The sequence below is a fragment of the Choristoneura fumiferana genome, chromosome 2 (genome assembly GCF_025370935.1).
Source record: "Choristoneura fumiferana chromosome 2, NRCan_CFum_1, whole genome shotgun sequence".
NCBI classification, from domain to species: domain Eukaryota; kingdom Metazoa; phylum Arthropoda; class Insecta; order Lepidoptera; family Tortricidae; genus Choristoneura; species Choristoneura fumiferana.
In genome coordinates this window covers 15,487,017-15,514,382 of record NC_133473.1, presented here as the reverse complement: position 1 = coordinate 15,514,382, position 27,366 = coordinate 15,487,017, and the positions used below count along the sequence as shown (strand labels likewise).

The following is a 27,366-nucleotide window of genomic DNA, read 5'->3' as shown; positions in this document are numbered from 1 at the left end:
GTACAGGACCGTCTTTAACCCATTGGGAGCCCTGGGCACGTGTCCAGAGTGCCCAGTGGGAAAGAGGGGCCTGTCCGCGTATGTACCTGCCGTGTACTGAAGTAATTAAATATTGATTTTTAACCATTTGACATACGAACTACCTATAAATAAATTAATACTTTTTGTGGTGCATATAAAAAAGGTTTTTACAAAACTGATAGTAAGATTTTATATAGCTTTATTTAAGATTTTATTCTGCTCTGTGCTGTTCTTACCATAAAGTATTTTTTTAGTATTTCGAAAATATACTAGTGCCTCATATCTGTATGTAAGATAAGATGTTGCCTTTGACAGTATTTCTAAATTGTAATGACTTGGAAATAATTAACTCGTCTGTTTTTCCAGGGTTCGTCAGAGACTACACCGGTAGCTTCTCTCTTTGCATTCACGTGCAAAACGCCCTCATAATGTCGTGCGTACTCGTTTGGGGAATCGAGTACGCAATGGCATTCACAAGACGCCGCAAAGTTGTGCAGATTTAGTATCTGTTTGGACTGTATAAAAGCGTGAGATCTGTCTCAGTTCAGTGATATAATCGGTCGTTTTTCCACAAGTGACATCACTAATTCAATATTCGAAGCTAGGTGTCTTCATTCGTGCTGTGGATCGGTTTGTTTAGACTTCATCGATCGAAATTTGGTTAGACGGCGTTGCACGCGATCGGGTGTTAGTGTAATGTAACCCTTATTTTTAATTTATAACAGAACATTGCATTCTTAACCTCAGAGTTTTGATGATCACCTACACAGGTACACACCTTACACATGATTCTATTGCCGCCCTAGATTATTTAATCTAAAACACCCGTTTGCCTTAAAGTGTAAAATTTTAAGTTTTCGTTGTAAGTACCGATTGTTATTTTCTCAAATAAATGACGGTGCTTAATATCGAGCGTTCTCTATAATTATTAATGATTTTAAAATATTATTGTTTTATGAGCAAATTAATGTTGCTAGCTTGTAGACAAAGCAATTAATTGTTTTAGCGTAAGATAGTTTTGTTATGCCAGTACTTTAGATACTAAGTGTTGTCTAGAATGTAGGGGTCCCCGCAGAATGTTTTGTTTACAGCCGGTAAATAAAATTATAGTTTTCTACTGTCACGATCTGCTGTTAGTTTTTGTGTCTGCGGGAAGCTTTATATTCTTTTCAAATTTTATTGCACTCCAGTGACAAGATGATGTGGACACTTATGAACATTGAACATGACATGTGATCGATTGAATGAGAACTAACGCAATAGGATTTGGTGCTAGCTTACAATCTGTCTCTTTAACACAATCATGAGGGATATAGAGTTTATATTTCAATGTATTTTATTTCACTAATACATGATGATGATGATTGCTTGGAAGGTGTTATAGACACTGTCTGCTAGTGCCGCCCTGGCGGCAAATCCCAAGTCTTAGATGTCATTTAATCAATATTGCAACATTTTAATGAATAAACAAATATAGAGTGGAATTAAGGTATCGATGTTTTCCGTCTGTTAATTATATGTTTTTGCGAAGGTACACATGACTCTCTTATTAATATTTTTGACATTCAAAGGTCACAAATGAATTGATAAAACCAGAACCAGAACTTTCCATGACAAGATTAGAACTTTATAGTCTGTTTTAACGTGTATTGTTTGTACACATGTAAATTGATATCAAAGCCAATTTGGAACATTAGTGTTGCGCCTTTTGAAATTGAAATCGAGGAATATAAATTTAGACCTCAGTCTTTACTAATCATATTTTTAGACGGCTGTTTGTAGTTTGGAAAAGTTTTATGTAGTGTACTTTTATACTTAGCTAACATTATGTACTTGATATACAGTGAGACATGATATCAAAGACGCTATTAAATATTTAGAAATAGCGCATTATTTGTATCAAATAAATTATAGAACTGAATTTATAACGTAGCAGATTATAATGATTATAATGCCGATTGTAAGCCGTGGTGGCCTAGTGGTTTGACCTATCGCCTCTCAAGCACAGGGTCGTGGGTTCAAACCCTGGCTCGCACCTCTTGAGTTTTTCGAAATTCATGTGCGGAATTACATTTCATATTTACCACGAGCTTTGCGGTGAAGGAAAACATCGTGAGGAAACCTGCACAAACCTGCGAAACAATTCAATGGTGCGTGTGAAGTTCCCAATCCGCACTGGGCCCGCGTGGGAACTATGGCCCAAGCTCTCTTGTTCTGAGAGGAGGCCTGTGCCCAGCAGTGGGGCGAATATAGGCTGGGATGGATGGATGGAGATTATAATGCAACTTGTTCATTCATTTAGACATTTATTGTTTCTATTAAATAGATATGAACAGTATGAATTAAATAATACACAAGACTGTTAAACATAACGATGATATCGTTCTTAATGAGTTACTTTGAAATCATATTTTTGACAAAATAACACTCATCACATAGAAGCACTTCAGAATTTGTTCTGAATTTAATGTAGTCTTCAAGTAATGTCTTGAGTTTTTGTTTCAAATGTGTAAATTAATTGATAATCGTGACATTACTGAGCCTGTCTTCCAAATATTCCTTACAATTAATTAACATTCAGGGTTTTTAACGACGCTTGAGTACTTATTTCTAGTACTTAATGAATTTTGTTGTACTTATACTTCAAACTTTAATGGCCCTACTACAAAAAACTTAAACAGACTTGCCTAAAAGACTTTATAATAAGTTTTCTATGACATGTGAAAAACACATGTTGAGCCGTTGTCTATTTATTGTGGTAAAGCCAGTGTTGTCAGGAACATCTATAAAAAAATAATAGAGTAAGATACAACAGGCATAGCGTATTTTCAAGTTTTTGCACCCAGAAATCATGGCATTGCATTTGAGAATTTCAATTTGTATGTTACAAAAAATAAAAGAAAATGCAATATACTTATAGTTATAAGTGCCATTGTAAACTATTGTATCTGGAAGATTTTTGTAACAAAGTTTTTAAATGTATGTATGCAAAGAATGTGCCAAACTTAATGCCTCTAACTTCCGTGATGTACAGAATTATATACGATTTACTTCTACACTATCAAATCGGATGTGTACTAATAACGGTATCTGATAGAATCAGATAATCATTTATTATCATAATCTTTTTCTATATTATTCTACTGTTTATTACATGACAAAATCGTTTCATTGTTTCTGATTTTTAATCGAATTATTTTGGCGAGTTTAGTCGCCTTTAAGGTATACCTGTACTAATGAACATAATGGAGAAGTTCATAAGTTTCATTATATGCAACTGGCCAGATGTGTTATTGTCTACCTATTGACATTATGTTGATTGGTAAAGGTATAATCTTTGGTTGGAAATCGGGACTGCTTTGTAAAACATCATTTAGGACAATATTTTTCATGTTACGTGATATCTTGTATTGTTTTAATGCATTTGATTAAAAGGTTGATGTGATATGGAATTTGAATGTCGTATGGTGCAAGTTTTCTAGTTATTTTAAATATATAGATACTTTTCAAATTTATCATGGAAAATTTTATAAAGGAAAAAGATGGAAAAAGACAATGAAATAAAATAACTGGTTACCAAATCACTTTGTTTTATTTAACGAATGACAGTGTAAATTAATTAGTCTAATATTCAATGTCCTTAAATTAAAATACTGACAGTATTTTTATTACAATTCGAAAAATTAGCTTTCATTCGCTCGCTGGTCTTACAAGTATGTTTAAGGAAAAAAGCAATGTGTAACATTTTTACGTTTATTGCAAAATTTAAACAATAGTATTTTATGCAACTGTATCATAATAAGGGCCATTGAGACACGAGGGCATAAATTCGCATGAGTGTCTCAATGGCTGATTATGAATAGTTGCATACATTACTTTTTCTACGAGCTCAAATATAAACAATTAATAAATAATGGATAATAAATGAATTTTTCGATTTTAAAGGTAGCAAATTACACTCACTTCCATTGCCGCCTGTTTTATTTCTGGCGGGCGTCAAAATTTCTGCATCACTTAATTCACCAAAGTCACAAATTATCACAGATAGAAAGTCGTTTAAATAGTGATCAACTCTTTTATTTCTTTAAACTTTCAAGAACTCCGTGCAAAAGCAAAACAAATTCCCGCTACTTGGAAGTTTTTTTTTACTAATTACAACCTTAGAATGGACCCGGGAACTTTAGGTCATACAGCCAAATTAAATAAAGTTGAAATATTAATCTATACTTCTTTACTTATACTATATACTATATATACTAATATTATAAAGAGGAAAGCTTTGGATTAACTCAAAAACTACTGGACCGATTTTAAAAATTCTTTCACTAATTAGAATGCGAAATTATTCTAAAGTGCCATAGGCTATATTTATTAACGGAAAACATTAGGTTTCGTGCCGTAAACTCAGGTTTCTATAGTCCCAAGCGTTCAATTTAAAAGCGTGCGTTTAATTTTTTCAGGGCTTCAAGGGTCCATAGATTTGAGTATTCGATATTAATTTCAGCTTGATACATCCACGCGTTCCTGAGAAAAAGGGTCTTGACAGACGGACAACAAAGTGATCCTATAAGGGTTCTGTTTTTTCCTTTCGAGGTACGGAACCCAAAAAAAAAATTTGTTTCTTGGACAGGCGAAGCAGTAGGTAAAGGGGGGCTCGGGGGGCGGAGCCCCCCGCAATAAAGAAAACCCAGGTAACGTGATTGCTCAACTATAGGTTTAGGTTAGGTTAGTATTTTGTCAAGGCGCGAAACGCCTTAACTAAGCGGAATAGGAGTTCGCGGAGCTCCGTCGACTTCGTCTCAGAGTCGTTAAATTCATATGAATATTTGCTTTCCAGACATAAAATTAGTAGTAACGATATTCGGAATAACAATTTTATAATATAATACAATCGAAAAAACAATGTTATACCATACAATGTTATACTAAACAATTTACCTATCGACCAAAAATATATTAAGTATGAAAAACAATTTAGACCAAAAAATTTACAAAAATATTTTTAATTTTTAGAAATGAAAAAAGAATTAAAAAAAAATCCTTTTGAGCACTTTAAATAAAATAAAGCATTGTTTTTTAATTAATATTAAAAACACTGGTTACCTCAGAGAAAAGGTAAGTACTTCTCATCTGGTGCTTCATTTAGAAATACGTTAATTTCGCCACTTTTTTCACTGCTCTAAGGGGTAAGTAACACTTAAGTACTTATTTGATATTAATTTTAGCTTGATAACTATACGCGTTCCTGAGAAATAATGGATCTTTCTCAGAAACTCTCCAACTGCCAAAATGTGGGTGTGTCATTAAGTCTAGGTACAGATTTATACCTAGTACAAAAATAAGCATCACGGAAGTAAGTAGATAAGCAAAATAAAAAAAAAAAAATCTCTCTCAGTTCAGTGATTAGGTTTACTAAACCGCAAAGACCAAATGTGCCACCATTTTCCGGACATAATGTACGCTTTTACAGCTTGTCTGGAAATTAGGATTTGTTTAGACTTAGTAACCAAATAAGTTATTAGCATCGGATTAAAAGGGGGAAGGATAGGGTGTGCTTTGGGTCCACCCATGGCCCGCATTATATGAGCAAGAGCCCGCGACAGCCAGACATTCGTTATTGTATAAAGGTGAAAGTTTTTTTAATATATTGTGCTAACGTAAGTAAAAACGATATAGAGATTTGCTAAAAAAAATTGTCAGGCGTCTATTCAAACATAGTTTGCAAGGTTGCAACACTACAAAGTGCCTCGCTCAAAGGAAGTCATTTCAATGTCATTCCGAACAAAATATATAATAAAAATATAGTTTTATAATATCGTCACCTCCATGCTAAAGTCGCGAATCTTCTAATTTAGAAATTAAAACCGGCCAGAGCGTGTCAGACACGCCCGAAATAGGGTTCCGTAGCCATTACGAAAAAATTAAGTACTTTTTTTCGAAGGATTTCGTATTTTGTGCGGAATTTACTCTTTAACTACTAATCATTCTTAAGAAAACTTAACTGTTACAGTTTTCCTTGTAAGTTTGATATACTTACTACCATCCTGATTTTTTTTACATTTTCCACCCACCGGTTTAGATTATAAAGGGGGGGGGGGATCCTCGATTTGAATGAGAATTTCATCATCATCATCATCATCTCAGCCTATATACGTCCCACTGCTGGGCACAGGCCTCCTCTCAGAACAAGAGGGCTTGGGCCATAGTTCCCACGCGGGCCCAGTGCGGATTGGGAACTTCACACGCACCATTGAATTGCTTCGCAGGTTTGTGCAGGTTTCCTCACGATGTTTTCCTTCACCGCAAAGCTCGTGGTAAACTTCAAATGTAATTCCGCACATGAATTTCGAAAAACTCAGAGGTGCGAGCCGGGGCTTGAACCCACGACCCTCTGCTTGAGAGGTGATAGGTCAAACCACTAGGCCACCACGGCTTCGTTCTAAAATCGTCTTAGCAACCCCCTAATGGTTGTAAAAGACCTATCCAACGACACCCAACACTACAAGGTCGGATGAGAAAAAAAAACACCCCCATCTTATGTCTATGGGGGATACTCTAAAAAATTTTTATTTAATTTTTTATTTATCATTTTGTCGGCATAGTTTTAATATATATTCTCGCAAAACTTTCTAGTATTGACAGTCCCTGAGCAAAACCGCGGATGGACAGACAGACAGACAGACATGGCGAAACTATAAGGGTTCCGTTCGTGCCATTTTGGCTATGGAACCCTAAAAATTAGATTTTGCAGCCAAGGTAAGGTAATAACGAATTTGAGGTGAAATTTTATTACGTTTAACTTGGAACTTTTATAACTTAGGAAGTCTTCATAGTTTATTCTCAAACAACCTGTGTCAAAGTTCCATCAACTTTGGAATATTTTTCTGTAAAACAACATAAAGGTACTACCTAACTGATCGAGTAAATTTGCTATTTCGATAGATAAACCGACTTAACGTGAGCGTCAAAGACCGGACTTGTTACAGAAAACAAGTCCAATCGGTGCTGTTCGTGTCTAATTATTGTGACAAGGTTTGATTTCACAATAGTTATGTTACATACGTGTATGTCCAGCTTTAAGTACTTTATGGTTGCCATAGATAAGAGACGAAGACAGCTGTGAATGGAGGATTGATTAATAATAAATATGTCGTCTTAACAAGAAGTGATTCTGGTTTTATTACATGGTGTCAGAAGTGGGATAGACGAAGACATTGTCATTCATGTCAATCTTTTAATGAAGACCTTACCCGTTTCAGCTGAACGTGCTCAGTGGATAGCTAAAGCATCAGAACAAGATGAAGCTATAACACTCCTTAAGCACTACTATAAACAGGGGTGGCCATCATGTCGGTCTCAAGTCAATCAACTAGTATTGCCATATTGGAATCATCTTGATGAGATACATGTCGTGGAAGACCTTGTATTTAAAGGCAACAGTCTCATAATACCTACGCAGCTAAGGTCAGAAATCCTAAAAATTATTCACAGTGGACATCAAGGAATTGAAAAATCAAAAATTTTTGCTAGAGGCTCAGTTTATTGGCCACTGATGTCACATGACATACAAAATGTAATACAAAGTTGCCCTACATGCATGTCACACAGAAGTGCTAATCCACCTGAACCAATGATGCCACTAAGTGTATAAAATTTTCCATGGGAGAAGATTGGCGTTGATTTTCTTTCATACAAAAATCAAAGTATCTTAGTAGTTGAAGACTACTATTCTAACTATATTGAAGTAGCTAACATGAATGCTATAAATGCTAAGTCATTAATTAATGTTTTAAAGCCTATTTTCAGTCGACATGGGATCCCTGTTATTTTGCAAAGTGACAATGGGCCACCTTTTAACTCTGTTGAATTTCGTCAGTTTTTACAAGAGTGGGGCATTCAGCATACAACATCTAGTCCACATTTACCCAGATCCAATGGTTTAGCAGAATCAGGAGTGAAGATTATTAAACGTATACTGATGAAATGTGATGAATCGGGTTCTGATCCACATTTGGCCCTGCTACAATACAGGATAACGCCAAGAAGTAATTTACCATCGCCTTCTCAACTACTAATGTCGCGTTCGCTTAGGACACAAATGCCTGTGGTCCTAGAGCATTTGAGACCAAAATTGGAGAATAAACAAGAATATTCAGAAAAGAAAACGCACAGTAAACAGAGACAAAAGTTTTATTTTGATAAGAAAGCAAAAAACTTACCAGATATACATGTGGGAGATTTAGTTTGGTACAAGAAAAATCCGCAATCTAAATGGATACCTGCTAAAGTAGTAAATAAGTGTAAAGAACCTAGGTCATTTATTGTGGAAACAGAGGATGGAGTTACTTACCGTAGAAACCGTCAACATTTAATGAAATCTACCAGCACGCCGTTGGGATTAATCCCTGAGATTAAGAAACATGAACGAGAGATAAGGCCTCAAGAAAGATTTAAAGTGATAACAGAAGAACTGAAGGAGGAGCAAGTGGATAATGAGAGAAAAATAGAAGTCGAAAGAGCAGACGGGAGCACAGGAGAGACAGGGAACTCAGTAAAGGTGACAAGAAGTGGTAGACAGATCAAACCACCTAGCAGATATAATGATTACTACTAGGTTAGTTAGTTGTTTTAATGTTAATATGATGATTATATGATGATTATTATGATTATAAATGTTAAAAAAAAGGATCATGTTACATACGTGTATGTCTAGCTTTAAGTACTTTATGGTTGCCATAGATAAGAGACGAATACAGCTGTGAATGGAGGATTGATTAATAATAAATATTATGTCGTCTTAACAAGAAGTGATTCTGGTTTTATTACAAGTTACTTTAGGATATTACTTAATAGAGCGAAACAAAGAGGTAAATATCACTTTCCAATACTAGCTACCGTGTATGTCGTACTTGGGGTGTTGTATTACAAATGACAGCGTTGAAAGTGTAGGAAGTGGCGAGTCGATATTTGAACGGATTAGCTTTATTTTATTGGTTTCCCACCCGTTAACGGTTCACGGATCGAGAACTAATTTCTGGTAACTGGATACTCACATATTTTTAGAATAATCCACGCTACTTTGTTTAGGCAAGCGGAAATAGTATTTCGTCTAACTTTATAGTATCCGCGGGGGCAAGGACCTACTGGAGACCCAGACAAATTAGAACTGGTGACGTTCTAATCTCGGCCTATCCCAAAAATGCCAAAATGTGGGATTGTGCGAAGGAAACAAACAAAATTTAAGAAAGGAAAGTGAAAAAGTTTATTAAAAATCAAATTACTGAATATTTTGAACACAAGAGAAAACAGAGAGCACAACTACCTAAAGGTAGAGTCATTCACGATGACGCGTGCCGTGGTTCTTATTACAATGTCATTAATGTCTAATTTTGATAAAATTACGCGTATCATCACATCATAACATCATTGTAATTTAAACTTAGAACTCCTTGTAAAATATGTATTTTTTTTATAAGTAACGCAAAGAGCCCCATCTTACGGCCATTAAAAAGGTTGAACAATAAACGTATAATTGATTCTAAATGTTATTATACCTTTAAATATGATTTTATTAGAATTTCTAGTCTTTGAAACATAAATGTAAACCGATTAGTTGCAAATTAATTTAATTCCAACTCTAAGAGGTAGGTTTAAAAAAAAACCGGCCAAGAGCTTGCCGGACACGCCCAAAATAGGGTTCCGTAGGCCTTACGAAAAAAATAAGTAATATTTTTTTAAGGATTTCGTATTTTATACGGAGTCTTCCAAGTTTTAGGTATATTTTATACCTTAGGCTGCTATTTACTCATAAACTACTAATAATTCTCATTCTGACGACCGGATGGCTAAGTGGTTAGAGCACCTGACTACGAAGCTTGAGGTCCTGGGTTCGAATCCCGGCCGGGGCAGATATTTGTGTGAATAACACGAATATTTGTTCTCGGGTCTTGGATGTTTAATATGTATTTAAGTATGTATTTATCTATATAAGTATGTTTATCCGTTGCCTAGTGTCCATAGTACAAGCTTTGCTTAGTTTGGGACTAGGTCAATTGGTGTCAAGTGTCCCATGATATTTATTTATTTATTTATTTATAATTCTCAAGTAAACTTAGCCGTTATAGTTTTCCTTGAAAGTTTGATACACTTACTACCACTCTGATTTTTTTCAAATTTTTCCACCCACCGTTTTAGATTTTAGAGAGGGGACGACGCTCGATTTTCATGAAAATTTGCACTTTAAAGTTGAATATTTCGCAAACAAATCACTGAATCGAAAAATCGTCTTAGCAAACCCCTAATGGTTTTAAAATACCTCACACGTAAACGATACCCCACACTAAAGGGTTGGATGAGAAAAAAAAATCACCCCCACTTTACGTCTTTGGGAGGTACCCTGAATTTTTTTTTTTAGTTTTTTATTGTTCCATTTTGTCGGCATAGTTTACATTATATCCGTGCAAAATTACAGCTTTCTAGCATTGAACGTCCCTGAGCAAAGCCGCGGACGGACGGACAGACAGACATGGCGAAACTATAGGGGTTCCGTTTTTGCCATTTTGGCTCCGGAACCCTAACAAGAGCAGCGGCGTTCGTTTCGTGCAACGAGGTTGCAAACTTTATTAATAAAGAGGGAAATTTTAACAAATGTTTGGTAATATTTCGTTGTCATATTAAATATAATGACCCGGATAACTCACGTCTTAAATCGAGTTTAGCTCGACATGTTTCGGGCTAATCCGGGTCATTATATTTAATATGAGTGAGTCTCACGGTAGTTTCATGTTCAAAATTTCGTTGTCATGTTTATTATAATTAGCTTATTCATTATCAATTTTAAGACCGAATTAGCAAAAAACAGCTTGCTGCTGCCCAAATCCAAAGAGAGATAAGTATATGAATTCTTATGAGAAATTTATCAAATGGAAACAAATTTTTGTTTTATTTTTGAGAAAAGCACTATACAAGCTTCGACCAGTAATCGCCATCCTGGCCTCGTTTCATTGATGGCCTCTCCTGGCGGTTCGGCCATCAAAATTCTACTCGTCCAGGATGGCTTACTTACTGGTCTCTACAGTAATGTACTATTAGAGATAGAAAATTACAGATTTCTTGCCCTAACAGTCTCTTAAGCTAAGTGGCGGAAGGAGGAATGGACGCACAGATGAACGGACATGGCGAAATTATGAGAGTTAACCTTAACATACCTGTCTTAGTTACATGTAAATGTAGTTGTATTGCTACCCATTCCGATTAAATTCCAATAATATGTGAATTTGACAATGAACCACCATTCGCTCCCTGCGTCCACCGGTTGCCTACACTCTCGCAGCCGCCAACAAAAGTAGCTTGGATCATAAATATACTAACCTTGCACCACTATGATAAAATAGCATGTTATAAACTACCAAGTTAGGATTACATGCCTTAAAAAGATCACAATTATTATGATTATTACAACTATAAAAGATTAGTGCCGCTTCAATTAAGAGCTAGGTCTAATTAAAAGATTACGGCGACGTCAGTCCAAGACAATGCTTTCAGTCAACTCGAATCAATTTGTAATCTCTCTGTAATTTAACCCCATTCACAACCGCTGATGCCTTCAATACCAAATAGTTAATGTGGTGGCAGAATCAGTGTAGCGAGGACGTGCGTGGATCACACTGCCCGTATAAAATGCTGCCTCGGAAAAATACATCCATCGCCTACTGATAGTAGTAAACTCACAAATAGCCAATTCGCACAACTAGCTATTTATAATTATCAGCACAAATTGATTGAATCAGCAATTTATTTGCAAAGTGTTTGTGTAAAAATTCAGCATGGATGAGGCTTTCGCGCATATCGAGGGAAATGGAAAGAGGCATTGCAAGAAGGACATGATCCCTCCCGATGGTGGATGGGGGTACGTTGTGTGTGTTGGCGTCGGATTTACTTTTGTAAGTATTGTCAAAATATCACTGATTTCCTGTAACACTTTGCATGATACAAAAATAATGATGTTGCCGTACCTACCTAGTAACCTAAAGCCAAATTTATGTAGGAGAATTTTTCTTGCTATCTTTTTTTTTGATGAATGGCAATTAATTATTTATCTACTCACTTTTATGAACTTGAATCACGATAGGCATATTTCAAAATTACCTAAACAAATAAGGATAGTTTGCGGTTAATATATCGCAAAAAGGTTGCAAGTTTTTAAGTAATCTAATATATGATTTGTTAACTTTTCATATAACCATATTAGTGTTTGTTGTGACAGACTACTGGCAACTTTTTTGTAACTTGATATTTAAAAAAAAAAATGTAATATAGTCACTTTTATGAAATACATGATTGTATTATAAACAACTTTTTTGAACTATTTTTAAAAGATATCAGCTGAGGAGCCCCTTCAAAAGTCTATTTTTACTTTACGGGACGTCTTACGTATTCATTTTTTATAGTTAATAAAAAGTTAAATGTCTCATTTTTTTGCTACTTTTGTGACATGTTTTAAGTAGTTTATGTAACTTGTCACAAAACTGACGTTTATAACTCGCTAGGATTTTTTTTCTTAACTGGGCGTAGCTTTTCTTTGACAATTTTGAACAAGAGTTGAAAAACTTAATGATCATTTTTATCATGACACAAGTCCGGACGGTCACGTTTTGTTCGATTTGTATTTTGCTGGATATTCCCAAAAAAAATTCCACCAAGAAGTTATAACTAAGTGGTATAATTAATAACCATAAAAAAATTGTTGATATTACCATAAAATAATACTTTGGTGTCTTTTTTTAACATACCTAAATCCACTTTAATACCTATTTGTAATTCACTAATTATCATAAAACATTAATGACATTATTAATTAAAAAAAGCAAAAGTTAAGGTTGCGTAACATAAATGAAGCGTAACTGGATTGGGTTCAAAAACAAGCGAAGATACAATAAAAAAATCAAAAAAAATTTTTTTTAGCGTACCTCCCATAGACGTAAAGTGGGGGTGGTTTTTTTTCTCATCCAACCCTAAAGTGTGGGGTATCGTTGTATTAAAACCATTAGGGGTTTGCTAAGACGATTTTACGATTCAGTTATTTGTTTGCGAAATATTCAACTTTAAAGTGCAAATTTTCATGAAAATCCAGCGTAATCCCCCCCCCCCCCTCTAAAATCTAAACCGGTGGATGGAAAAATTTGAAAAATTCAGAATGGTAGTAAGTATATCAAAATTTCAAGGAAAACTATAACGGCTAAGTTTGCTTGAGAATTATTAGTAGTTTAAGAGTAAATAGCAGCCTAAGGTATAAAATATACCTAAAAACTCAGGTACTCGGTTTAAGACGTGAGTTATCCGTTATAATATCATTTAATATGAGTGAGCCTCACGGTAGTTTCATGTTCAAAATATACCTAAACTTGGAAGATTCCGTATAAAATACGAAATCCTTAGAAAAATATTACTTAATTTTTTCGTAATGGCTACGGAACCCTATTTTGGGCGTGTCCGACACGCTCTTGGCCGGTTTTTGTTGACTATACGTGCATTATTATTTAAACTAAATATCTGTGCACAATTTCAAGTCGAGGCCTTTAACTATTGAGAAGTTTCATTGTATTGTATTGTAAAACTCTTTATTGTACATAAAAACACATGAAAATAACAGAACGCACATAAGATGTACTAAGAAGTTCCTACCTGCGGAGAAAATCCTATAATAAATACTAGATTACCTATAGTATTATCAATAGAGCTGAGCTTTTCAGGCTGGCAAAGACCGAATCTGATATGCGGACGCTTGAAGAGAGATATTTTTTTATGATTTTATTTATCAGTTTTTTTTTCTATACTTACTTACTTACTTTTTTCTAATGAGCCCCCAAAACATGATAATAGTAGTATTAAATACCTACATACATTCAAATCAAAACTCTCCTAAATAGGTTTCAGATCTGCGTTTGAATGAAAGAAAAACACATTTGTACCTACCTACCAAATTTTAACACAAACATATAAGTAAAAAATATATAACAAAAAATGACTATAGGTCCACTCCTGCTGGCTCGTGCTGAGACACCGACCGACTTCAGACTGGTAAAAAAATATTTTCATGGTATTTTGTAGTCGATTAAATTTTTTGTTATAAATTTCTTTTTCACGCTTTTAAATACTCTAAGATACAATAGTTTAATATCAACTGCTCGTCACCTTTTACGAAATATTGCTTTTTCCGATGCAGAGACGTTCATTATTGAGGAGTCTTGGTGCCTCACCACCCGTTTGGTAATATGCATTACGAGGAGTATAAATTGCCTAGCAACTGTGTCAAAGCAATTAAATTTCAACCCGTAAAATACTTGTTATTGAGTAGTAACTCCGATGGTCAACTGTGGTCTTCATCATCAGTTCCACTTCACCAAATGATGACTTTCAAGAGCAAATGCACGAGTTACTACTAAATATATCTAATTTACTATAGGTGTCCCTACTACATTTGAAGAGTTCCCTCGATTTCCTTAAGATCCAATCATCAGATCCTGATTTGGTGCTTATGGGACCTAATTGAAGACATTCCTAGACGAACGCAAAAAATTTTTTTCAAATCGGATCATAAATAACGGAGTTCTGAGGTAACAAACATAAAAAAAAATACAACCGAATTGATAACCTCCTTCTTTGAAGTCGGTTAATAAAAGAAGTTGCTCGCAGTCTTAGGTTGGCTCTTAGATTACGTGTAGATAAATGGCTTATGGCTTATAATGGTTTTGGATTAAGTTTTTACGCATTGTAAGTAGAGAATGTGTATCGAATTCTTCTCATTCCGGAAAAGTCCATAGTTTTCGAGAGAGATCCCGAATCCCACTCAGATAAAGCTGCAGGCAACAACTAGTGCTGAATAAATCCATCCACCTTGTGTTTCTTTTGTAACTCAAATACGTAATTATTTGTGTAGAGACTGTCGAACATTTGGTACCTACTGTATAAACATATAATTTTGTAGAAAAAAACACATTTATTCAGGTAGGTAATATCACCTAGGAGATATGATATTTGCTTATTTAATATTCTGTACAAGGAATACTTTGTTTACTCGTATTGTTTAAACATGAATGAAAAAGCGGTAGGTAGGTAATTAAAATATAAGTACAGACTTTACGTTGTGCGCAGATAGTGGCGGAGACTGATACGCATTATAGGCATTTGTTTTTTTTTCTCCTTCAATAATACAAAAAACCGGCCAAGAGCGTGTCGGACACGCCCAAGATAGGGTTCCGTAGCCATTACGAAAAAAATCAAGTAATATTATGTAAAACACTACGGTCTTAAAATCTATTACCAGAAAAAGAACGTATCTGCACGGCACTTACGTCATTTTGTTGAGAAGCGCAGTTTTTCGGCAATAACTCGAAAACTGTATATCCGATCATGTTGAAACCAATTTTGGTTAAAAGTAATTATTATGCGTTATCTTTCCATATTTTTTGCATTTTTTTCGGACAAACGGTTTACAAGATAGAGGGGGGGGGGAGGACACAATTTTTTTCTACTTTTGGGAGCGATTATTTCCGGAAATCTTCACTTAATCAAAAAAATTTTTAAGAAACCTTACTCTCTTTTCAAAAGAGCTGTCAAACTATGTGCCACTCGTTGATGCGAGTTAAATTTTTGTTTTCAATTTCTTTTACGTGTACCTATGGAGTGCCCTCCTTATAAATATTTATTTTTGTAATTTAACTACAAAACTAAATAGCGGCTTTGACAAGACCTGTACTCCAAATTTAATTGATATAAGTACATCTTGTAGTTTTCAAGTAAAATGCCTGTGACATACGGACGGACGGACAGACAGACAGACAGACGGACTTGACGAAACTATAAGGGTTCCGTTTTTCCCATTTTGGCTCCGGAACCCTAAAAAACGTGAACAGATTCAAACCATCATTGTATTTATTACAAGTTTTTTAAATTAGTTTCGCCTGTCTCGGTGTTTGTACATAATATGATTATGTAATCAAATCTTGGAAATAGATTTTGACCCATTTCTAGTAGTCAGGTTGAATTGAGATTTACAAAAGTTGGACGAGGATGCTAGTATCCTACTAATCGTTACTAATAGGTACTATAAATCTGTCTATCTATCCGTCTGTTATCTCTTCACGCTTATACTGCTCGCTGAACTGATTTAGATGAAATTTGGCATGGAGGTAGTTGACCTTGCAAAGGACAAGATATTGTTTTCCCTGGAAGGTTACATACAAAACTAGCTGTTACCCGCGACTCCGTCCACGTAGAAGTATGACAAATAGGTTACGTCCTATTCTCAGACCTACCGAATATACACAAAAAATATATAAAATCGGTCAAGCCCATTCGGAGGAGTTTGGTCATAAGCATTGTGACCCGAGAAATTTATATAGGTATTAGAAAGATATAGATATATATTTCGCTTTTTTAACATAACGTTGTACATTTATATTAGCTTGCCTATGACCACGCCATGCTAGGCAGAGCCTGTCTCGTGGCTCGTGTGCTGAGGTAGAAAATTATTTTCATGGTTTTTTTGTAGTCGGTTAAATTTTTTTTTCACGCTTTTTAGTGTTTGTAAATAATCTAAGATACAATAGTTCAATGTCAACTGCTCGTCACCTTTTACAAGAGATTTCTTTTTCCGATGCAGAAACGATCATTATTGAGGAGTCCTTCACCACCCGTTCCACTTCAGCATTATGCATTGCGATTTGCGATGAGCATAAATTGCTTAGCAACTGTTAAGGTGATTGAATCTCAACCCGTTAAATACTTAGTAGCTCGGGTGGTCAAACTGGTCTACTGTGGTCTTAGTCATCAGTTCCACTTTATTCACCAAATTGTGTTTTTTCATGAGAAATACTACTTACTACCATTACAACAAATTATATCCAAATCACCATAGGTGTCCCTACAATATTTGAAGAGTTCCCTCGATTTCCTTAAGTTCCAATCATCGGATCCTGATTTGATGACAATGGGAATGGGACCTAATTGGAGGTATTTCCAATTTTCTATACTAACGAAAAAAAAATTCAAGTCGGTTCATAAATGTCGGAGTTCTGAGGTAACAAACGTAAAAAAATTATAATAATTATGATAAAAAAAAATCACAACCGAATTGAACCACAACCTCCTCCTTTTTTGAAGTCGGTTAAAAATAAGACACAAATTTTACAGCACGTCAATATAGTAGGTACTTATAAACTTAGTTTTTACGAAGTTTACTAAACTTTTTTGTGGCTGTAGGTAATAATAGTATATTGTGTCTTAAGGGCGGTAAATAAGGAATTACGAACGAGAGTGTATTAGAAGCCCGAAGTCGAAGACTAAGGGCTTTAATGAGTCGATGTTCGTAATTCTAGTACCGCCCTTGCGACATACAATGTTTTTCATCACATTTGCGAGTAAAATTGTATATTTGTAAGAGAAAACTAATATTTTTTCAAAAATTGCCGATACCGCTAATTGCGCTCTTGGCAGTGCCAGCTCCCCGCCGCGCTGCCCGTCCGCAGCATGTGCATGTTGTGCGTGTGCAGCGCGCGCACGGAGCAGCAGCACACCATGCAGTAACAAACTCATTTACCGACCTTGGGCTTCATGGCATGAAAATTAGTACGGGCAATGACTCATTTACCGACCACGGGCTTCATGACAAGCACATTAAGGTCTAGGGTTTTATTTGGGGGGTTGCAACCAAGGTAGCCTGCACGTTACGACACTGTTTACAAGCAAGTGTGATGAAAAATATTTTCAGTTGCTAGGCTTCCTTCTTTCATGGTTTCTTCATTATTTTGAGGTCTTAACTATTAACGTTCCATTGAATGTACCTATCATATTATAGAAAATAACTCCTAGATACAACGGTAAAACGTTAAATTAATTCTTTTCGTATTAGCATCAATATCAACCAACTTACAGAATCCTTTAGTATAGACATGACCTTATCGTTTAGGTATATTGCAATCACTGAAATCTAAATAAATACCCAATTTATTTTGATTTAAGATGCTTATTTTTTCGATTTATGTAAAGTTTAAAGAAAACCTGTGTTCAATTACCGTGGGATCTTTTAGGGAAGGCTTGAGAAGAATGTGGCTTGCACCTTCTCCTTAAATATTTAAGAACATTCCTTTGTTTAATATGCTTATATATTATAGGTATTATGGTCATATATATAGTAGTTTATTTATTTATATTGTAGTTTATGTATTATATTGTTTAAAGCACTGTATAGTAGCTTCCATTATTTTAACTCTTAAATTCACCCTTTGTCGGACCCTAACGTATTGCTCCTCTCCTCTCATCCACTCAAAGGTTGACTGGTAGAGATCCCTTAAAGGGATAAGTCCGCCTTTGTACAAGTATCTTAAAGTTTGTCAGTTGTATTTTGCTAATTTTCTTTTGTACAATAAAGAGTTTACATACATACATACATACAATTACTTTGTGGCAGTATAAGTAAGTAGCAGTTTTCAATATTTTAGATTCTTCATTCTTAACCATGGACTAACCGTAGGTTAATTTGGATATAAGATACGTTGGATATAAGATATGTTAACATTAACTATAATTTACTCCAGAAACATAGATTTCTCTGCACACTGTTTAATGAATTAAACTATTATCGTAGGTATCTACTATTGATTTTTATTTAAACACATCATTCCTTTGATGACAGAGATACCCGGCGCCTATTCAAATAAAATTGTTAGTGAATCTGCTGCACTGGCATTTAGCCGAACTACGCCTACTGTACGTCTGTACGCCCAGCAGTCTCATTTAAAAAAAACTAACTATTTATTATAAAGAAGAGAAATTTCCAGTATTTACCTTTCTACCCGTGTAGTGTAGCAATCTTTATCGAATAGGTTAACAGTGCAGTGGCCTGAAAAAAGAGACTAAAATGGTGTTTATAGTACCCTTCCAAAAAACAAAAGTTTTGTTATATATCTTGTTAGACGCTATACACTGGATAACCATAGCACTGCTATAAAAGCTTAAAATTATTGCTCGCATGTCAGGTTCGGAAAATGCAGTCTGTTCCTCCTACTAGTTAGAATCCTTCTCTCTTACACTGATCTTTCTTTCGGAATGCTGTTGCTGCGGAACCAAATGGGTGCGTCCCAAGTTATATAAAAACGTTAGATATCATTTCATATTATAAACGTTCATTATATATATAATTACATTATGTATAACATGAAACACTATAATTTCATTAAGTATAACGTTCGATTAGTATAACAGTTTTTTTATAAACTTTCATAAGAAATAACATGTTTATGGGCTAAATTCATATTATATATCATACATAAGGTATACTGCTTATAATATATAATAACTTCTTATATAAAATTAATATGATATAATATCAAGTGATATAATTACTTTGTTTCTAAAATACTTGGTAAAGTTTAAAATTTTAAAACCAGAAAATTAGGTGTTTAGCTCCCGCCTTAGTCTTCGATGTTAGGTTTTTTTTATAGCAGCGAGGAAACCTTAAAAGTAAAATGTATTTTTTTTATTTATATATGAGCGTTATGTTTTCCGTTGTAAGATTAAATGAATGTTATATGTTTTGGTTGTTAGCGTTATTATATAATTTGATCGTTATACTCAATGTATTTACAGTGGTGGTCATGTAATTAAGAACGATTTGAAGTTCCAGATTATTTTTAACTAAATCATGTCATGTGTAGTCGTGGTTCCTTCTTAGAAGTAACTAGTTACGTTATGATATAGCCACATGAATAGAGCAAACGGGATTAAGGATAAATAATAAAATTGCTGACATTTTTTTACAAATTTTGTTTTTATTCTCTTTAGTAACAAATTAAAATAGTAATGAAGCTGGACAAATAATTAAGAACGATTTATTGAACTGCTCGAAAGTTTTTTTATTTGAAACTTAGATTAACTAAATCACACTAACGTGAAGTTTGTACACAAAAAAAGCAATTTAATACATTTTAACTAAAATTAATAGTTAGTAGCATGTCCACGGCTTTTTATTACTGCCTTACACCGGCGAGGCACTGAATCTATCAATTTTTGACATTTCGCAAGAGAGATTGAGCTCCATTCTTCTAAGAATACGTCATACAGTTCTCTTAAATTGCCACACTGTCGATTTGAAACCTTTTTCTTGACTTCGCACCAAAGATGCTCTATTGAGTTAAGATCGGGGCTGTTGGCTGGCCAATCTAAGACAGAAACTGATTGCGATGTGAGGAATTCCTTAACGGTACGTGCAGTATGCTTGGGATCATTGTCATGCTGGAATGTCCAAATAACCGGAAGCACGCCTTCAGCATATGGTAACATTGTTTCTTCCAGTATGTTTTTGTATTGAAATTGATCCATGTTTCCTTCTATCAGCCTAACAGGTCCAACACCATGTCCAGAAAAACATCCCCAAATTTTTACATTTCTCCCGCCATGCTTTAAAGTCACTTTTGTGTACTTTGGGTCGAATGCTTTATTTGGAAGCCGTCTTACATATCGTTTGCCATCAGAACATACCCTATTTATTTTTGTCTCGTCAGAAAAAAGAACGTTTTTCCACTGTCTGACTGTCCAGTTTTCATATCTTCTTGCAAATGCAAGCCGGGCTTGCCTATGACACCGTTTCAACATAGGCACCTTCCTTGCTATCCTTCCGTGCAACTTTTCTTCTACCAAACGCCTTCGAATAATGCGTGCCGAGATTGCTGAAGGGTTGTTTTCGCCAAAATATTTTTTTCTTAACTCATTAGACGGTATTAGACCCTTTAAAAGGATTTTGTTTTGCCAAACGAACGATATTTCGATCATCTCGACGAGATGACTTTCTTTGTCTAGGTACACGCGGAACATTTGAAGTAGTTTGATACGTGGCAAAATGCTTTATGGCGTGGAAAACCATAGTTTTTAAACATTGCAGATGATCGGCTATGTGTTTATACGACCAATTCTTGTCGCGAAGTTTTAGTATTACTTCTCTTGTAGATTTATCACAACTTTTATTTTTCCCCATTGTTTTTATATGAAGCAATCGCCTTTAAGACTTTTACGGCACTAAATGGCGCCAAAATTATTCGAATAATAACCTAAAACCACAAAGCGGCGGTCCGTTCTCTATATAAATTTGAATAAAAAATAAACTATTCAGCGTTCTTAATTATTTGACCAGTCAGTAAGTAGTAATACTAGGTTTAGATGTAATGTATAAAGTTTATATATTTATTTTTTAGCCAATTATATGTATAAATGAATTTACCGCTAGTACGGAATTGTTTTACGATACCGAGAGAAGTACAAAAATATACATGTAGTTAGTAACACTTGTCAGTTTGAAAAAATCTTCTCTATAAAAAATCGTTCTTAATTATATGACCACAACTGTATGTCCATAGCTTATTATACATAATTAAATTATGTATTTTATCATTATATATTATGAGCATTATAGCAAACGTATGTTATATTTAAAAAAATATAGAAAGTGAAGTTATACGTAATGAATATTATATGTTTTGTTTTTATATATTCTATTACTTACCCGAACCAAATACTTACACTGAAAACAAAAGGATATCTGAACTAGTAAGGCTACTTCACGTTTAGCCAAAATTTACTATTTAGGAACCAAAACAATGCTAATACCTATTGCAAAACTGATTTTGTAAGACATCACCAAACTTTTAGCTACTAGTAGGCCTTCGTTTTGTACTCACTCAAGTTATGTTACATACAAGCAACAATTCTTTTTGTCACTGAAAGAAAGAAAGCAAGATTTATTTTGGCTCCATAAGTACCACCACCTTACAATAATAAAATAGATAAGACTAAAACTAGCACTAAAACTATGTAACTTGGTGACACGGCAGGATACCAAAAAGGGTCTCCACTCAGCATGTGTTGCCGCACATTATGTGCATTAGGTACCTAAAAAATTTTAAAAAATTTTTTTTTACACTTCTGATGTTTTTTTCTCATCCAGCCCTATAGTGTGGGGCATCGTTAGATAGGTCTTTTAAAACCATTAGGGGTTTGCTCAAACAATTTTTCGATTCAGTGATTTGTTTGCCAAATATTCAACTTTAAAGTGCAAATTTTCATGAAAATCGAGCGTCCCCCCCCTCTAAAATCTAAACCAGTGGGTGGAAAAATTTGGAAAAATTCAGGATGGTGGTAAGTATATTAAACTTTAAAGGAAAACTATAACTGCTAAGTTTTCTTGAGAGTTATTAGTAGTTTAAGAGTTAATAGCAACCTAAGGTATAAAATATACCTAAAATTGGAAGATACCGTATAAAATACGAAATCCTTGGAAAAATATTACTCAACTTTTTCGTAATGGCTACGGAACCCTATTTTGGACGTGTCCGACACACTCTTGGCCGGATTTTTCATAAACTTTTTCTATTGCGTAACCAAATCATCATGTTACCATTTTACTCCACGTCACGTTGACAAACACACTCCTGCATAATTAATTTCAAGTTAATTTCCTTACCAAATACTCGGTTTTTTTAAATAAAATACCGAACAATCAGGTTATACTCGTATAATAATATGTAGAGTTGAACCTTATGTTCGAACGATATTTTCATCAACATTTAGCATACCACTTGTTTATTTTTTTGTGATAAAACGGATAAATTTCTTACGTTATTTTAATCTGGTGATTTCGTATCCAAATCGTCGAAAGGAAACCTTATTTGATCTAGAAGCCAAAGTCATGAATTTGCTTACAACTTCAGTGTGACCCATATTATGGGACGTTTAACATGTTCCCGGGATAGAATGCAGCCTTATGTTACATTACATACTGATAATATTATTATTACTACTCGTATCTAAGTATAGCTTAGCTGCCGTGAAGCAGCAGTGCTTGCTTGGTGAGTAAGACAGCCGGTGAAATTACTGGCACTTGAGGTATCCCATTCCCATCTTAGGCCTGTAGGTTGGCAACGCATTTGCAATACCCTTGGTGTTACAGATGTTTATGGGCGGTGGTGATCTTTTACCATCAGGAGACCCACTTGCTCGTTTGCCATCCAGTCGAATAAAAAAAAAGGTGAAATAATTTAAAAAATCGGTTCAGTAGTTTTTCAATTCATCCATTACAAACAAACATACAATTAAATATAAGTTTGGACATCCAGTAGTAGTAATAAATAAAAAGCATTTTTTAACTATGAAGCCGTGGTGGCCTAGTGGTTTCACCTATCGCCTCTCAAGCAGAGGGTCGTGGACCCCGGCTCGCACCTCTGAGTTTTTCAAAATTCATGTGCGGAATTACATTTGAAATTTACCACGAGCTTTGCGGTGAAGGAAAACATCGTGAGGAAACCTGCACAACCTGCGAAGCAATTCAATGGTGCGTGTGAAGTTCCCAATCCACACTGGGCCCGCGTAGGAACTATGGCCCAAGCCCTCTTGTTCTGAGAGGAGGCCTGTGCCCAGCAGTGGGACGTATATAGGCTGGGATGAAAAAGCATTTTTATTATGAGGCAACGGTGCAAAAAGGTTTGAAAATTAAGAGACATTTTCCCAGTATTCGGTAGATATCGGCTAACTTCATTTATTTTATTGATCCTGTGCAAAGGGACGTGAAGGGGGTAAAAAATGTGAGGTACCAGTATCATTAAGTAGAGTAAGACAATTTTTTACTAAGTACCTTGCTTCTCCGCTAAAACAGAGAAGAACAAGAAACAGGAAAACAAGATTAATTATTATGCACTTGACATTAAGGCCGTGTATACATATTTTTGAAACTTTGGCCGTGTCGATATCTTTGCCGTTGACGGTAAGTACTAATATTGTAAATGCAAAATAACTGTCTGTTATCTAACTACGCTAACGCTTGAGAATTGAGATCCCGGGTTCGAGTCCCGGCTGGGACAGATATTTGTATGAACAATACGATTGTTCGGGTCTTGGATGTTTAATATGTATTTAAGTATGTATTTATCGATATAAGTATGTTTATCCGTTGCCTAGTGTGCATAGTACAAGCTTTGCTTAGTTTGAGACTAGGTCAATTGGTGTCAACTATAGTGTGAAGTGTCCTATGATAATAAAATAATAATAATAATAATTTATACTCTATACTGGACCGCTCTCTGCTCTGCTTTTATATGTACTGTGTTATTTTTTGTTTCATTCATTTCCAACATAACTACTTCGCTACTGCGTTATGTTGTAATGAATGATAATAGTTATTTGTGCAACAAGAGAGAAAAGTTGTTTTTGGTTGCGAGTGTTGATTTTGAATCCCGGGTAAGCGTTGGATTCTAGGTTAGAATCCTGAGAGCAGCAAGGGATTCAAACACACGAGATGCAAAAAATCTTTGGTCTCGTGTGGCACATACCATTTTTCTCCTCAGCAGCGAGAACATCATTTAAATGTAACATAAGAATAAAACCACATATACCTACCTGTTTACAAAACAAACACATTTTTTTTAAGTATAATCCGATTATTAAGAAACAAATATAATAATCACATTTAAAACCATAAAAAAGTGTCCGGTAGGTACAATACAATAAATCTCATACTCATAACATGCATTGTAATTTGAGCTTTGAACTTCTTGTAAAATATGTCATACTTACTTATGTTTTAATACTGCAAAATGCCTCATCCTGGGGTCATTAAAAAGGTTGAACAATAAACGTATAATTTATTATAACTGTTATTAAACCTTTAAATATGATTTTATTACGATTTCTATTACAGATTTGTTACAAATTCATTCAATTTAACAAATATTAGTAAGTAGACGCAGTATACGGAAGTCTTTAAAAAAAAAACAAGAGAAGCGGCTTTCGTGCAACGAGGTTGCATACTTTATTAAAAGATCGGGAATATATACATTTTGGAAATATTTCGTTTTCATGTAATTTTATTATGTATCGATATATTTTCAATACCATAATTTAAGATTGTAATCAACATATTTGATCCTAACTCTCGCTTTTTCCGTGTTGAAGTGAAATGACAGATCAAAGTTAAGTTCAAATATTTGGAATTTAGTGAGTAGACCCAACACTGTACTCAGCATTTAAAAATATATATTAAAAAGTTACTTTGTCTCACGGAGTGAGCAAAATGCGATTTTGCTCATTAATTTCTCATAGCAAAACCTGTCTGTTTGAGGTGCTGAGGTGAAAAATATAATATTGCAATGATCATTTAATTACTATTGCATTTATTCATCATTAATAACGTAATTGAGTTGTTATCTGACCCGTAAAAGTAGTAAGACTCAGTGTGACATATTTTATTAGTTTTTAACCGACTTCAAAAAAGGAGGAGGTTAGATATTGTTCCACTCCTGCTGGGTGGTGCTGAGTCACCGACTTCGAGCTAGTAGCACTTGTAGGTACCTAGAAAAATATTTTCAAGGGTTTTGTCGGTTCCATTTTTTGTTATTTTTTTATTTTTATTAGTGTAAACAAACGTTAAGATAGAGATAAGTAGGTAACGTCGAAGTCAAAGAAATCTTTACACTACCTTGTCACTGTCTCTTCGTATTTGAATTTTTGTATAAAGTTGTCAGAAGGTACTTATACACAGGCAAGGTACTAAAGTATAAAGATATTTTAGACCTCGAACATGAGCCTACTGAGGCCATTGCCAATCAGTTCTATTTTACCCTGCTACCGTAAAATGGCGTTACTTTCAAATCAGGGAGCAACATCGATGATTAACTAAAAAATAGCATTCTTTGAAAAGCTCGGAACCTATTGAACGCTTTGTTTGATATTACACCACGCGGCGTAACGCAGAAATAAATTACCTATACGTGCGGCTTTCAAAAAAAATCCAAGCATATCTTTAAGCGAGCAATATTCTTGTATATTTATTTCGGGGATCTCGGAAACGGGTCCAACGGCTTCGATGAAAGTTGTTTGTTACAATAAAGAGTATAAACAAACAAACAAATTCGGAATAATAATATGGGGATTTTGTAGACGAACAATCGATCCAGCTTGGTCTTAATCTCTGGGAAAGCACATAGCCATTATCCATCATCACCATCACCATTATCAACCGTAACATGCCTAACAGGATTCATGATGATCACATTATAAAAAAATAAAATAATAAAAATAAAATGTTTTTATTCTCAGACAACTAATTTGGTTCATAGCATGTTAGTAACAATAGAAACTTAAGAACTATGTTAGTAGTGTGTGTGTTCATTATCCTTTTGTAACATCTGTAACCATACATTGTGTAAGAGCAATAAAGCATTGAGTATTGAGTACTCGGTACCTATTGAGTCCACTGTTGGGCATAGGCCTCCCCCATAACCGCGTAAGTAATTGCGATGGTTTTGACATGATGGATTCTGCGAGATATTGTCAAACTTTCACATTAATTATATTATTTTTTTCAGATGCTGGGTTTTGGATCTTCGAATGCGTTTGGAATTTTATTTCACAATTTCTTCACCGAGCAGGGCAGCGGGAGTGGTTTGCCTCTTGTTATAGGGGTGTACAACGGCGCTCTTTCAATATCAGGTAAAAAATTATATGTATTTTTGATTTTTTATGGTTGTTTCATGTTCAAAAAATATTTTTTTAATGTCACGAGAATCCAAATAATTACCAGCTCATTATTTATGATATGGTACCTACCTACTCGACGAAGCCAAAAGCTACAGCGGCTGGATTAAGCTGGAGCTTTGGAATTATTAAACTAAAAAGTCCCCGTAGTCAAATTTAAAAATTATCATTATCACGAAGACCTCAAAGAATCCTTGTAAAGATAAATACCAATGTGGACTTATCTTAAGTATCTGTAGAACGACTTTTGATAGTTTAAAACGGTGGAATGCTGGCGAAATTCACTTCCACTTGAATAAGTGATAAAGCAAACGTCACAGTGCTTGTCGCTGTCCCAATAGTTGGCATCTTTAATGTTATGTCATTAGCAATAGAGATGACAGCAGGGTGTCGTCTATTGGGCATTAGCGTGTCGAGCACTCGGACGTTTACCTTAGTAAAAAAAAATGTTCATGTAAACGTCCTGATAAACTTGATTATTTACCTATTGTAATGAGCATTCTAGCGAATGTAACTATAGGCTCACAAAATAAACAGAAAGCGTTTTAGGGACCTAGCGAGCGTTCTAATGAGCATTCATGCAAACCGACGGTAAATTTGCTTCGAGATTTTGCCGAGCATCCGTCCGACATCATCGTGAATAATATTTTTTTTTGAAAAGCATACCGCGTGTGGCCTGTATACGAGCAAATGATTAAAACATAGACCGTACTCGTCAAATTGAAAAATATGAGTTCATCTACTTTTAAAAATATATTTTTTTATTTT

General features: G+C 34.7%; 3 protein-coding genes across 8 annotated transcripts in view; all 3 read left to right on the top strand.

Moving 5' to 3' along the window:
- LOC141444639 (uncharacterized) overlaps window positions 1-3,602 on the top strand; it is a 30,305-nt gene extending 26,703 nt beyond the window's left edge. For all 5 annotated transcript variants that reach the window (XM_074110214.1, XM_074110245.1, XM_074110231.1 and 2 more), the window contains exon 8: window positions 388-3,602. In XM_074110214.1, coding sequence (XP_073966315.1) covers window positions 388-524 — 137 coding nt within the window. In that variant the 3' untranslated portion in view covers window positions 525-3,602. The remainder of the gene's footprint in view (window positions 1-387) is intronic.
- A 4,172-nt stretch (window positions 3,603-7,774) lies between these two features.
- On the top strand, window positions 7,775-8,635 carry LOC141445511 (uncharacterized). Its single transcript, XM_074111348.1, has one exon. The coding sequence runs from the start codon at window positions 7,775-7,777 to the stop codon at window positions 8,633-8,635; it is 861 nt and encodes a 286-aa protein (XP_073967449.1).
- Window positions 8,636-11,641: 3,006 nt separating this feature from the next.
- LOC141444624 (monocarboxylate transporter 6-like) overlaps window positions 11,642-27,366 on the top strand; it is a 35,864-nt gene continuing 20,139 nt past the window's right edge. For both annotated transcript variants that reach the window (XM_074110201.1, XM_074110194.1), the window contains exons 1-2: window positions 11,642-11,963; window positions 26,430-26,553. In XM_074110201.1, coding sequence (XP_073966302.1) covers window positions 11,847-11,963; window positions 26,430-26,553 — 241 coding nt within the window. In that variant the 5' untranslated portion in view covers window positions 11,642-11,846. The remainder of the gene's footprint in view (window positions 11,964-26,429; window positions 26,554-27,366) is intronic.